Consider the following 13238-nt stretch of genomic DNA (forward strand, 5'->3'; position numbering starts at 1 on the left):
GTAATAGAAAATTTCAACAAAAGAGTGCGTATATGCTAGCAAAACCGTGTTGGCTATTTACTCGATAATAAACATAACTTTATATTGTAAACATACTTTATGAATCAATGAAAAATTTACAATTTTTAATTATAAAAAATTAAAAATTGTTTTCTATTGTATCTGTGTTTTCTATTAAAATTACTTCTTGCGTGAATTTTGGGATATACATTATAAAAGAATTTTTTATTTCTAATAACATTTATTTTATTGGTTCTTGATTATCGAATATAATAAGAAATATAACACAAAATAAAATTAAAAACTAGATAATAATATAAAGATATAAATATAATGATTTATTTCATAAAAATAAATCATTATTTTTTTTTATTTATTTGATTCTTTTTTTATTTATTTGATTATTGTTAAATTTAAATAGAAAGAATAAAATATAGAATATATATAAGATAAAAAAAACAAAAATAAAATAAGAAAAGAGAAGCAGTAAATGAGTAGATCGCTGCGATCTATCGTTCATATAAAGTATATATTATTTTATTATTTTAAATGAACAGATCTGACGGTAAATCGCTCTTGTGCGGAAAACTTGCATGTGTACCAAATTTTAATACGGATTTTGTAGCAATGATACAAGATCTTCGGATACACTCGTCCATTGAAAGTGTTGGATGATAAGCTTTATAATATGCAAGAGCTCCTAGAAATGCATCTCCAGCTCCCTAAACATATATCCTGAATATTAGCAATACGATATGTTGTAAATTAATTATTAAATATGAATAGAAAGAAAAAATTTCTTTCCTAGATAACCATTAAAAACTAATAAAACATCAAATTTAAAAATTAATAATAAAAAGATTTAAAAAGAATAAATCTCAAAAAATCTCAAAGCATATAAAAAGTGAATTAGCAAATCTATAATCTATCTTTTTATACTGAGAACAAGAGAAATCTTACTGTTGTATCCATAGGCTGAACAGTAGCAGTGAGAACTTTTTTAACAGTTCTATCCTTCTGAGATGCATATATTGCTCCTTGTTTACCAAGAGTAATAATAACTGTATTACAACCTAAATCCAACAATTTATTCATAATATGTTCTATACTCGCTTTTCCATCGAAAGATATCCCACTCGTAACTTCTGCCTATAAATATATATTAATTTTCTAATCTTCTTTCCATCCTTAATCTTATCTAAATAAAAAGAGAAATTACAACATTAAAGAGTTGTTGATAATTTAATAATTTAATACCTCGAGTTCATTAACGCAGAATATATCACAGAGTTTCAATAATTCCAAGTCAATATTTTTCATAGCAGGTGCTCCATTTACAATTGATAGACCTATCGCATTATATTTTTTTATAAAGCTTACTATATGTAGATTCTATAGAAAAATAATCATAAGAAACAACTAACCATAATTTTTGTGAAGCTTCAAGGCGTGTAAAGTAATTTCCATAGGTATTTCAAATTGACACAATAAAACGGCAGCATTTTTGATTAAATTTATCGAGTTATCTAAATGATTGCGACTTAATAAGTTATTGGATCCTAATACAGTTATGATACTGTTTTCGCCTAAAATTAATTAATTTTGAAAAATTTCATATACTTTAAATATCAGTGAAAATAAATTTATAGAATTAAAAAGCTTACTTACCACTGTCGATAACTGTTATATGTGATACTCCGCTGTGTATATTTGTTTGTATTTGAACGTGAGAAGCATCTACGTTTTCCTTCTTAAAAATCTTTAAGTATTCTTGGGCATAATTATCAGAACCTAACTGTAAAAGAAATTTATTATAACAAAATCAGTTTAAGTTTAAAGAAAGAAATAATTATATATATATATCTTATATATGCGATATCTTTGAAAGGTTAAGCCTAGAGATCAAAAAAACAAAATTGATATACAATAATGTCGATTATATAAGATTTATATTTAAATAATTTAAATTTGCATTAGATAAAGTGAGATGACTCTATCATATCAACTCTCATTTTATTTTACTTCACTTCATCTAATGCAAATTTAATTTAAACTGCTTATATATTATATATAATTTAAATTATAAATAATAATTATATAATTATTAATAATAATTTATAAATAAGTTTCAATCAACATTTTCGTATTTTTTCTACATTCTAGAATATGGCTTTCAAAAATATTCCATAAATATATTTCATAATATATATATATATATACATATAATATATATATACATATATATTATAATATAATATGTGTGTGTGTGTATGTATATGTATATATATATATATATATCATATATATACATTTTTAGAGATTCAAATAAAAATAAAAATCGTACAGAAGCAATGATTGCTGTGCTTGCACCAAGCCTGGCAGCTGCTATACATTGATTAGCACCTTTACCACCATATTTTACCTCAAATTTTCTACCCATTATTGTTTCCCCAGGTTTTGGAAAACGAGAGGAAAAGCTAAAAAATAAATTTTTTGTACCATAATCAAAGAAGTAATTTCTAATTTATAGTTACTCAATTAAATATAAATTTTAATATGATATCTATAGAATTCATATTCTATGTTTTTCTAATCTATAAAATGTGTCTAACAAAATATAAAGATTTAATTTTTCAGAAATACAATCTAAATAAATTAAACTGTATCATAATATGAATTTTAAATATTCAAATTATAGAATTGTCACTTACCAAGTAAAATCAATCATGCATGAACCAACAATAACAATTTTTGACATTTTTTACTTTACTTACTAATAATTTCAGAATAAAAATATCGTTATAGGTTATGTACGTAATGCAAGTCACATATAAAATTATTTTTTAATCAAAAAATATGAAAGACACTGTTTTCATAAACATATAAAACTGATAAAAACGATTATCCAGATTTATCGCAATTATCAATTAACCATTTAACTGATATAAAATTTTTTGTTACATATAGTAACAAATAAACTCTACAAAAAAGAATGAGATTCAGTTGATATAGAAGATAGTTTAATAATAATATAAAACTCTTTAGATAAGAATTAAGGTATCAAATTAAGAATTTTTATAATTAAAAATAAAAATTTTATTTAATTTCAAAAATATATATATTTTATTGCACCATAAATATACATGTAACTCTTATCACTTCGTATATATATATATACATATATATAATATATATATATAATATAATAATATATAATAATATAATAATATATATATATATATATATATATATATATATATATATATATATATATCAAACAGATAAACTTTCGCACTTTAATCACGTTTTCAATTATGGAAAATAACATGCATATACACTCTTGAAATTAAATTCCTAAAAAACCAATTAAAGAATTACGATTCACATATTATGTTTTTTAACAACGATAAGAGATTAACAAAATAGTAGAAAATTATTTCATTGTCATCTATTAATATATATGGACACACTTAAAATAAACTTATCTACTATTGTTGAAAAAAATTACATTAAAAAATAATTTTTTAGTCAAAATGTACAAGAGAGCTAATATTTAATAAAACTTTTTATTGAAAGATTCAAATTTAAACAAATATAGCAAATAATTAAAAAAGGATAAATAGGTTAAAAATTAGATAATTAGCGCCATCTCTGAACTAAAACATGAATGAAAATAACATAAACAAGAAAAAAAATAGTAAAAAATAAAGATAAGATAAGAATTTGTCACTACCGCCATCTCTTGGATTTTATATATATATATCTTTAAAAATACTTAAGAAATGATACTGATCTTCAATTTTCTACTTTATTTTATCTTTGAAGAATTATCATATTTAGATATCTATAATCATATCCTGCGATACCACTGAAAATTCCGACTTGTTGTTTATTAATAGTATAGAATACAAAGAGGTATTCAAGGAGGTACAGACAAAATGAATAAATAAAATAAATTACTAACTTTGATTATCGGTTTTTTAATATTAAAAATTAATATTTTTAATTATAATAATATTTAATAATAAATAATAATATTTGCTATTAAAAAATTCTATGCTTTAAAACTTGTATCTTAAAATTAAAAACTTAAATAATTTCTTCTGAAAATTTCAATAAAAATTTCTTTAATTAATTATTTATTTTAAGGTGAGAATTAATACAATCCACATTCAATCCGTTTTGATGACTAATTTTATATTATAATATGACTAATTTTATTATATTATAATAATATAATATATTATACTATATATAAGATTTATTTCTAAATATGAATATATGCATTTCTGTTCTTTTTTCTCTATATTTATATAAAATTTTTATTTATAATTTTTTTTAATTATTTTTTTATTTAATGAATAAATAAATATATTAAATTGATTTTTTATTATTATTCAATTATCAATTATATCGGTAATCTATAAGTGATAGATATCTTTTATTTGATAATCATTAAAAAAAAAATTTTTTTCAATAAAATTTATTATAGAAAATTATTTGAAATCTTATTTTTAAATTACAAAAATAAAAATATAGGATTTTGTATATAAAAAATATGTAATGTAAAATGTAATATGTAATGTAATGTAAAAAACTAATAATTAATTAATTTTTCATGTTATATTCCTGATATAATATTAAAAGAGATATTAAGAATTATATAATTAATATATAATATTGTATATATAATTATTTAATTAAAGTTTGCATGTTTTTTGTCTCCTTTTTATATAATGTTCCTCTTCTTGGTTGTGATGTCATGAATATTTTCTTTATATTCTACATTACTAATTATGAATCGAAGCTTTCAACTTTCATTCACAAGATGGTGCTACTGATATTAAGTTCTTCTATTTATTTTTCTTTGTTTAACTTATAGAGAAAATTAACAATTTATAAAAAAAAAAGAAAAAAGAGAAAAAAAATGCAATAGTAGCCTTACAATGTTTTATTATAAATATTTTTTTGCAATGAATTTGTTTATACTTATGTTTTAAAATGAAAAATTCAGAATATATTATATAAAAATTAAAAGAAGAGAATTTCTTAAAAGAAAAAAAATATATATATGAAAATATAAAATATATATGAAAAAAGTATGTATAAAATATATTATGTATAAAATATATATTATATATTATATATATTATTGATATATTAATAATTAAAATATTACATATGTACATATGTATAATAAAAACATGAGTGCTAAAACTAATTACACGGATTGAAGTTCGATTTCTTTTAATATACATGTATACATTAAGTAGAAATTATTATTGTTAATTCTATAAATTATAACAAAATTAATTTAGCATTAATAATGTTTTTAAATAAAATAATTCCTTATTTTTATTTATAACAATATTTTACAATTTATATTAAATTTATATTTAAAACTTAGTAAATATATTATTTATTTATTTATAATACTTTAGAATTGCAAAAGAATTTATCATTGTTTAATTATAATATATAACAATCAATGATAATCTTATAATTACATTATAATTATATTATTAATTATCAATTATAATTATATATTATATATAGTAGAATATACATAAAATTTTAATTGTAAATAAAAATTTTGTTTTCTAATTTTTTAATTTCATTAAAAAATTTAAAATAATATCATCTAAATTAATAATAAGAGAATAAGGGAAGAAAGAGAGAGAGAGAGAGAGAGAGAGAGAGAGAGAGAGAGAGAGAGAAACAGACAGACAGACGGACGGACGGACGGATGGACGGACAGACAGACAGTAGTATGAACCTCCGACTTCATTCCTGTAAACATTGTGTTTGGATTTAAGAAAGTAATTGCTTTTTTCTGAGATCTACTAAAGTAAGATTTATATAAAATATTTGATTAATCGGATTATTCTTTTTTAAAAACAATTTTAAATAAACATAAATAATATAAATAATGTGTGATTTTCACGGATATCTATGCAGTATGGACATGGTAGTCCTGGTTGGTAAGTTCTTCATTCTGCCATTAAAATCATTTTACGTATTTAAGAAATATACTATTAATTAGTATAACAATCTAAATAAAACGATATTAATTGAAATATATTACATAATATTATTGTAAAATAATATAATGAATTATATCATTGTATAAAAATCATCTATAAACTATTATTTACTATCATCCTAAGAAATATCGAAATATATTAGTTAACTACATAGCTTCCATAGCTTTTAATATAGATTTTACTTTTATAATTTATTTCAATTTATTTTATGCAAAATATAGTTTATAATTATTTTATTCAAGACAGAAAAAAAGAATTTAAGTTTATTTTTATGTGATTTGATGAACAATCTAAGGTTATGAAATAACATTTCTTTTATTTTATATTTAATAAAATAAATAACAAATATACTTTGATATTTATTTTTTCTTTAATTATTTTATTTATAATTTTTTTTAATATTGATGATATTAATTGTTTTTTTCTTGACAGGACAATCAATAATTTGTTAAATAATTGTAAGGATCTTGATGTTTTACCATGGAACAAATAGATGAAACACAGAGTGATATTAATACAACAGAATTATCATTAACAGTAGATATACCTTCTTCATTAGTATCAAAATCAAATATTGATCATGTACACAATGAGGAGAATATTCCTGAAAATCAAGAAAATTTGCAAGAATGTACGAATAATATAATTCAAAATGTTTTATCAAGAAATGAATATGATATAACAGATTCAAGTAAAGAAATTGAAAATAAAAAAAATAAAATAACAGAAAACATAAAAAATGTTATAATTAATGAAGAAAAACAAGAAATAATAAATAATGACATACCAATTGATAATAATCAATGTACAAAAAATGAGGAATATAAAGAAAATCAAACAGAAAAAAATGAAAATAATTTAAAATGTGTAGAAGACGAATCTTTGAATAAGGAAAATACAAACAATGTTGAAATATTCAAGAATAAAGATGAACAAAATTATGAAAAACACAATGTTTGTACAGTTTTAAACATAGATACAGTTGATGATAGTAATGTTCAATGTCAAGCATTAATTAAAACACTTAGTGAGACATTTGATAATAAAGATCAAACTTTGCATGTCACAAATACAGATGCAGATTTGTCCAAATTAGTTGATGGTAATTCAGAAGTAATGGTAGTAACTGTAGAAAGTACAGAAGAAAATATTGTTTTAACTGTACATAAAAAGGATGATACCATAAATTCTGATGAAAATGATTCTAGGGAACAAAAAGAAATAAAAAAAACTGAAATTGTAAATGAAGAATTTAATTTAATAGATTATACTCAAGAAAGTGATGGAACTATTATTGAAGTCATTTCAACAGAAATTGTAGATTCAGAAATTTCTGAAACTTGTGTTCAACAAGATAATAAAGAAGTTTCAAATCATATTGCTTTAGAAAAAAATTCTATAAATTCTACTTCAGAAGTAGTTAATAATTCAGAAACTGTGGATATTAACTTTGAAACAGAAAAAATAAAGGAAGAGAATAAAAATGTTGAAAAAAAATATGATGATCAAATAAAAACAAATAGTAATGGCAAGACTGAATATTATGGTAATTCACATAAAATTAATGTACAAGAAGAAGTTGTTCATAATGAAGTCATTTCATCTACACATGTTAGTAATATAGAAGAAGAAAATATATCTACAAATGAAACAAATAAAATAGATACAACTAGAAAGAAAAGAAGTGTAATTCAAGATATTTTTGATGATTGGGGTGATGAAAATGCAGAAGATGATCATCAATTAGTATCTAAAACACCAGATACTGTGGAAATTGAATTAAAAAGTTTATTAAATGAGACAAAAACACAAGCAATAGAAGAAAACACAGTTGTAGTAGTTGAAGAAGAAATAACATGTATTGAGAAAAAACCAAACACAGATGTTGAGAAAACTATAGAAATTATTAAAGAAAACGAAGAAATACAAATATCAGAAAAACAATCAGATAAAAATCAAGTTATAAAAAAAGAACAAGATAATATAAAATCATCACTTAAAGAGCAAGTAAATTATTTTGTACCACAAGCTGTGGGAATGTCTGTAAAAAATACAACACACGAAACAGTTGTACTTAATCAAACTTCATCATCACAGACACAAATTATGCCTATTAATCGTGGTCGTAGTTTAACCAATCAAATAGCTTCATCAGCTGAAATAACAGAAGCATTAAAAGAACGACTTCGTGAGAAACAAAAGATAGTAGAAGCACCACCACGACCTGATATATTTTTTGTTAAGAAACTAACACAGAGATTGTCAAGCAAATTAGTAGGTAATCCAGGAAGTTCTTTACCAGCACTTATACCATTACCTCAACCTAATATTCAATCACTTATTCATTGTGATAAAAATTTATCAGATAATACAGAAACTAATAAAGAAAGCAATTCTGATAATAAAGAATTGTTAGAAATATTGGAAGGTGATGTTGATCCTGATTGGTCTAATTTAAAACCACCAATTTTAACAGAGGAAGGAAAACGTCCAGTAAAAATTGAACAAAGTGGTTATAATACTCCACCAAAACTTGATCCCTTAGTTGAAAGAGAGCTAGCATTAAAACAACTTTTAGAATTGCCTGTTACGCCAATCAAAAGAAATACACAGAAAATTTCTAAAAAGAAAACAATGAAATCTACATCTAATAAAAATTCTAAAGAAATAAAAAAAAAAACTGAACATAATACAGAAAGAAAATTTATTAATATTGATTTAATAAATGAAAATAGCTTTATAAAAGATACAAAATCTAATCTTTCTACATCTTCTTTGATTATTGAATCCCATATTTCAGAAAAAAAAACAGATGTTCAAGATGTACGAATAGATGAATCAAGATCAGGTAGGAAACGAAAACTTACAGAAAAAGCTAGAGAACATGAACAACAACAGAATATTGTAAAACGTCAAAAAGTATATAAAGGTAAAGTTTCATTGAATAAAAAATCATTAGAAAATGAATCACAAATTCCAACTGATACTAATTTATCCACTGAAGATCATGTATCTAAGGAAACTACGTTACTTGTTAATGATGAAGTTCATCTCACAATAACAGATGAAGTAATGAATAAACAAATTACAAATAATAATAAAGTTGGACCATCATTAAATAAACTTGATAATATATCTTTAAAGTCTTCAAGACAAAATCTGAACAAAAAGGGATCACAACCTATTGCTAAACGAAATATAGTAGTAAAAAAAATATTAAAACAAAACATACCTTCCAATAAAAAAACTCCTTTAAAAGCTAAATTAAACACATCAAAAAAATCAGGACCAAAATCAAAACGATCTACAGAAAATAATGGAGATTCTAAACCAAAAAAGAAAATTATTAATGAAATAGATAGATTGCTTCAAGATGAAGGTGTTGTTAATTTATTATATGATGTAGAACAACCAGATAAAAAACGATTAGTTCCCATTACTAAATCTCAAGCAAAAGTCATGGATATACAAAAAGTACAGCGTGAACTTAAACTTAGAAAAAAATTAGTACGTAATGCTGTTTTGAGATTACGTACTTCGACAGGAAGTGTATCAAAAGTTTCTCCAAGATCCAAAAGAGCTTCTATATATTTAAATGATATGCAGGTAGATAAGAAAATTGGAGATCAAGTTGTGTCAACAAAACAAATAAATTTAACATCTCAAGAATTTATTTTACCTGCAAAGATAAGAAATGCAGCAGATGCATCTATTATAATTAGGAGACATTCATCTAGCTCATTTTCCAGTGCATCTGGAAGTCCTAGAGTTAGTATTGATAGTTCAGAAAAAAATGAAGGAATCAAAGTTGATGAAACCTCTCATTCTTTAAGATCTACAAAAAGACGACATTCACAAGATGAAAAAATAAATCTAAAAAAAAGTAAAAAAAAAACTATACAAAAAAATGATACAGGAATAGATCTTGTTGACACTGAAGAGGATAAAATATTTCTTTCTGGACGTCTTAAAAAATTAGATTCAAAAAAAACTGACAAAAATTCAAAACCACAAGAAACAGATGAAACTAACAGTAACTTAGGAAAAGTTATTACACGATCAAATGGTACAGCTACATGTAAGGTAACATCAAAGACAAAAAAAACTGCAAAAAGTAAAGTTACATTTGCTAAAGCAAATGAACCAGATGATGAAGAATTTTCCAAAGAAGAAGATGAACTTTCAGCCTGTCTTGCAGAAGCTGCAAATGCTCTATCAGTAGTAAATGCTGGAAGTCGATCTGCAAATTCAACAACAAATCGCAAAAATAAAGGTAAAAATAATATCAAGAAGCAAAAAGCATTTTATATTTGTAAAAAAATTTTTATATTTTTAGCAAATGATAATAATATTCTTATGTAAAATAATGAAATATTCAATAAAATTATATTATTTCAGTAAATGTAAATATTACTAAAATGCAAGAAATGGATAACAAAATAAAAGTAGAAACTCGAAATCAATTTAGTAATAAAGAAATAAATGTACGTCGACACGGAAATCTTGTTCAATTAATACTTACACCATCATCTTCAACAAAAATAAGAAATGCTCTTACTATACAGGTAATAAAATTATGAAAAAACTAATTAATATTTTCAGTTTTATTGTAATTATATATTTATATAATAGCATTTTTTTTTAGGTGATGCAAGAATTTCGCGAAATATTATCTATTCTAAAAAAAGATGATGATTGCAGAGTTGTTTTATTAACATCTACAGGTAGTAGTTTTTGCGAAGGTCTTGAATTATCTATGTTGTTACATACAAATAAAGAAGAACGACGGATTCATGCCCAAGAAATGGCGGATGCTGTTAAGTACGTAAATATTATAATAAAAATTATATACTTATATGTTTAATTACATTTATTTATTTAAAAAACTTTATGTTATTTTTTAGAGATTTTATTAAAAGTTTAGCATCATTTAACAAACCTATTGTTGCTGGAGTTCAAGGAGCTGCAGTTGGATTGGGAGTAACAATGTTGCCTTTATTTGATCTTGTGATAGCTAGTGATAAAGCCACATTCAGTACACCTTATGGTAAATTAGGACAAATTGCTGAAGGTGCTGCTGTATTTACTTTATTACATATATTAGGAAGTGCAATTGTAAGTGTATATATATATATATGTGTGTGTGTGTGTGTGTGTGTGTAATAATAATATATTATTATAGTATAATATTATCATATCATATATAAAAATATCACATTTATTTATAATATAACATGAATTTTAAAATATATATATATTAAATCAAATTTAAATTAAAATTGCAGGCAAGTGAATTATTATTAGGTGGAAGAACTCTAACAGCTAGTGAGGCATTAAGAGCTGGTCTTGTTACTCGAGTTTTGTGGCCTGATAAATTTCAAGTTGAATTATTACCAACTTTAAAAGCTATGAGTGAACAATCCTCACAGGTATGTATTCTATATGAATATATTTATTAATTTTTATAATATATGTCATTCTTTAAAAATAAATATTATAATCTAATAAAATTATTGTTTCTGAAATAAATATTATGTATTCTTAAATGGAAAATAATAACTTTTGTAAGTAAGCCAGAATAAAGTAATTTTTGAATATTTTTTTTATTTCTATCTTTGAAAATATATAAATGATTTTCTGAACATATGTGTATAATATAATGTTAAGTAAAATCAGATATAATCAATTATATTTGTCCACAAAATTCATAAATATCATATGTACTTTTCTATATAAAAAAAAAAAAATAAAATAGAAAAAGTAAAATTTTTTAAAATATAATATATATATATATATTTTCATAATAATTCTAAACATTTGAATGTTTGTATAATAATTTTTTTTATGTGTATATTTTCGAAGCTTTCAGTAATATGATTCTGAATAATATGATTCTAAATAATTTTAGTTTAAAGTTATATTATATGGTGTAAAATAAGAATTATTTCTGTCACTTTTATCATAAACTTTTGTTGCTATTGATTATATTTATATTGTATTTAATCTTGTTATTAGAATATAGAATTATACACAAAAAAAAAGAATCTAATTCTTAAATTTAAATTTTAATAAAATTTAAGTATAATATAAAGTTTTAATATAAATTTAAAATATATTTTGCATTTTTACACATACTTCCATATATGATTTGTAAGTAAAACAGATGAATTTCCAAGTTTTTTTATCTATTATCAATATTTTCTTCCATTAAGACATTGACAATATCTCTCTGTTAAACTAAATATTCAAAATCGATTATGAATCATGTTATATATTTATTCAGATCATTTAAATATTATGTATTAATAAGTGAATTATATACAAATAATATATATACCATCCCAATATTTAAATATAACATTTGATTTACTGCTAATTATAATATAAGAACTAAAACATCTAATTATTATTAGTAACACAAAATGGATTAAAATAAACATTTTTATATTTATAATTAAATTAATTTATAGACATCTTATATTACAAATAAAAATAAAACGATTCATAATTGCACTCTCACTTCAATTATATATACAAAACTAATTAATATTTATAATATTAAACTAATTAAATTAATTATATATCTAAAATTTTCATCTGCATCTGCATTTTAAATTACTATTTAATATTCTATTTATTTATTTTCAGTCTATGGAAGCTACAAAGGCATTACTACGTCACAGTTTGCGAAAAAAATTGGATGCAGCATTAGAATCGGAAACATATTTGCTAATCCAGCATTGGTGTTCTGTAGAATGTCAAACTGCCATGAAGGCATACATTGATGGAAAAGTCCAATAAATATTGAAATGGTAATATTCCATTTTTTCATCTGTAAATCTGTTTTTAGTTATTTGTAATTTATATGATAGAAAACAAATAACAAGAATTTCAAACATGAAAGAGATAATTATTTTATCGAAGTATTATATATAGCGATATAATAATTTTATAATATAGCAATACATAATGTGTAAATACATGTTTGTCATTTGTTATATATAATTTGTATATGAAGTTGTACAATACATTATTTCTTTAAAAAAGGGAATTGTTTTATAGTTAGTTCTTACATTTATCATTTATTATTAAACGTTGTATATAAAATTATAATATTATAATATTATTAATAATTAATCAAAATATTAATATTAATATAATAATGAGTTTGATTAAAATATTTTCTAAATAATT

General features: G+C 22.0%; 2 protein-coding genes across 4 annotated transcripts in view; one reads left to right on the forward strand and one right to left on the reverse strand.

The window, feature by feature from the left end:
* The window catches only part of LOC107992436 (MATH and LRR domain-containing protein PFE0570w), a 129547-nt gene that overhangs the window by 114642 nt on the left and 1667 nt on the right, over positions 1 to 13238 (forward strand). The window contains exons 1-7 of one of the 2 annotated variants that reach the window (XM_017048292.3): positions 5717 to 5981; positions 6477 to 10317; positions 10443 to 10609; positions 10690 to 10865; positions 10949 to 11159; positions 11330 to 11473; positions 12693 to 12856. In XM_017048292.3, the coding sequence (XP_016903781.1) occupies positions 6525 to 10317; positions 10443 to 10609; positions 10690 to 10865; positions 10949 to 11159; positions 11330 to 11473; positions 12693 to 12845 (4644 nt within the window). In that variant the 5' untranslated portion in view covers positions 5717 to 5981; positions 6477 to 6524 and the 3' untranslated portion in view covers positions 12846 to 12856. Of the gene's footprint in view, positions 1 to 5716; positions 5982 to 6476; positions 10318 to 10442; positions 10610 to 10689; positions 10866 to 10948; positions 11160 to 11329; positions 11474 to 12692; positions 12857 to 13238 lie in introns of those variants that run through there. The other variant, XM_062080036.1, reaches the window with a different exon arrangement.
* LOC107992429 (ribokinase) lies at positions 524 to 3621 on the reverse strand. 2 transcript variants are annotated; one of them, XM_062080031.1, is made up of 8 exons: positions 3509 to 3621; positions 2712 to 2980; positions 2345 to 2477; positions 1669 to 1795; positions 1425 to 1586; positions 1258 to 1349; positions 961 to 1149; positions 524 to 722 (listed from the first exon to the last, which is right to left on the reverse strand). In XM_062080031.1, exons 2-8 carry the CDS (start codon positions 2756 to 2758, stop codon positions 546 to 548), a joined length of 927 nt encoding a protein of 308 aa, XP_061936015.1. In that variant the 5' UTR covers positions 2759 to 2980; positions 3509 to 3621; the 3' UTR covers positions 524 to 545. The 2 variants fall into 2 exon arrangements, with proteins under 2 accessions (XP_061936015.1, XP_016903771.1); XM_017048282.2 differs by lacking the exon at positions 3509 to 3621 and having other exon boundaries at positions 2712 to 3180.

The sequence above is a fragment of the Apis cerana genome, linkage group LG10, assembly GCF_029169275.1.
Source record: "Apis cerana isolate GH-2021 linkage group LG10, AcerK_1.0, whole genome shotgun sequence".
Taxonomy (NCBI): Eukaryota; Metazoa; Arthropoda; class Insecta; order Hymenoptera; family Apidae; genus Apis; species Apis cerana.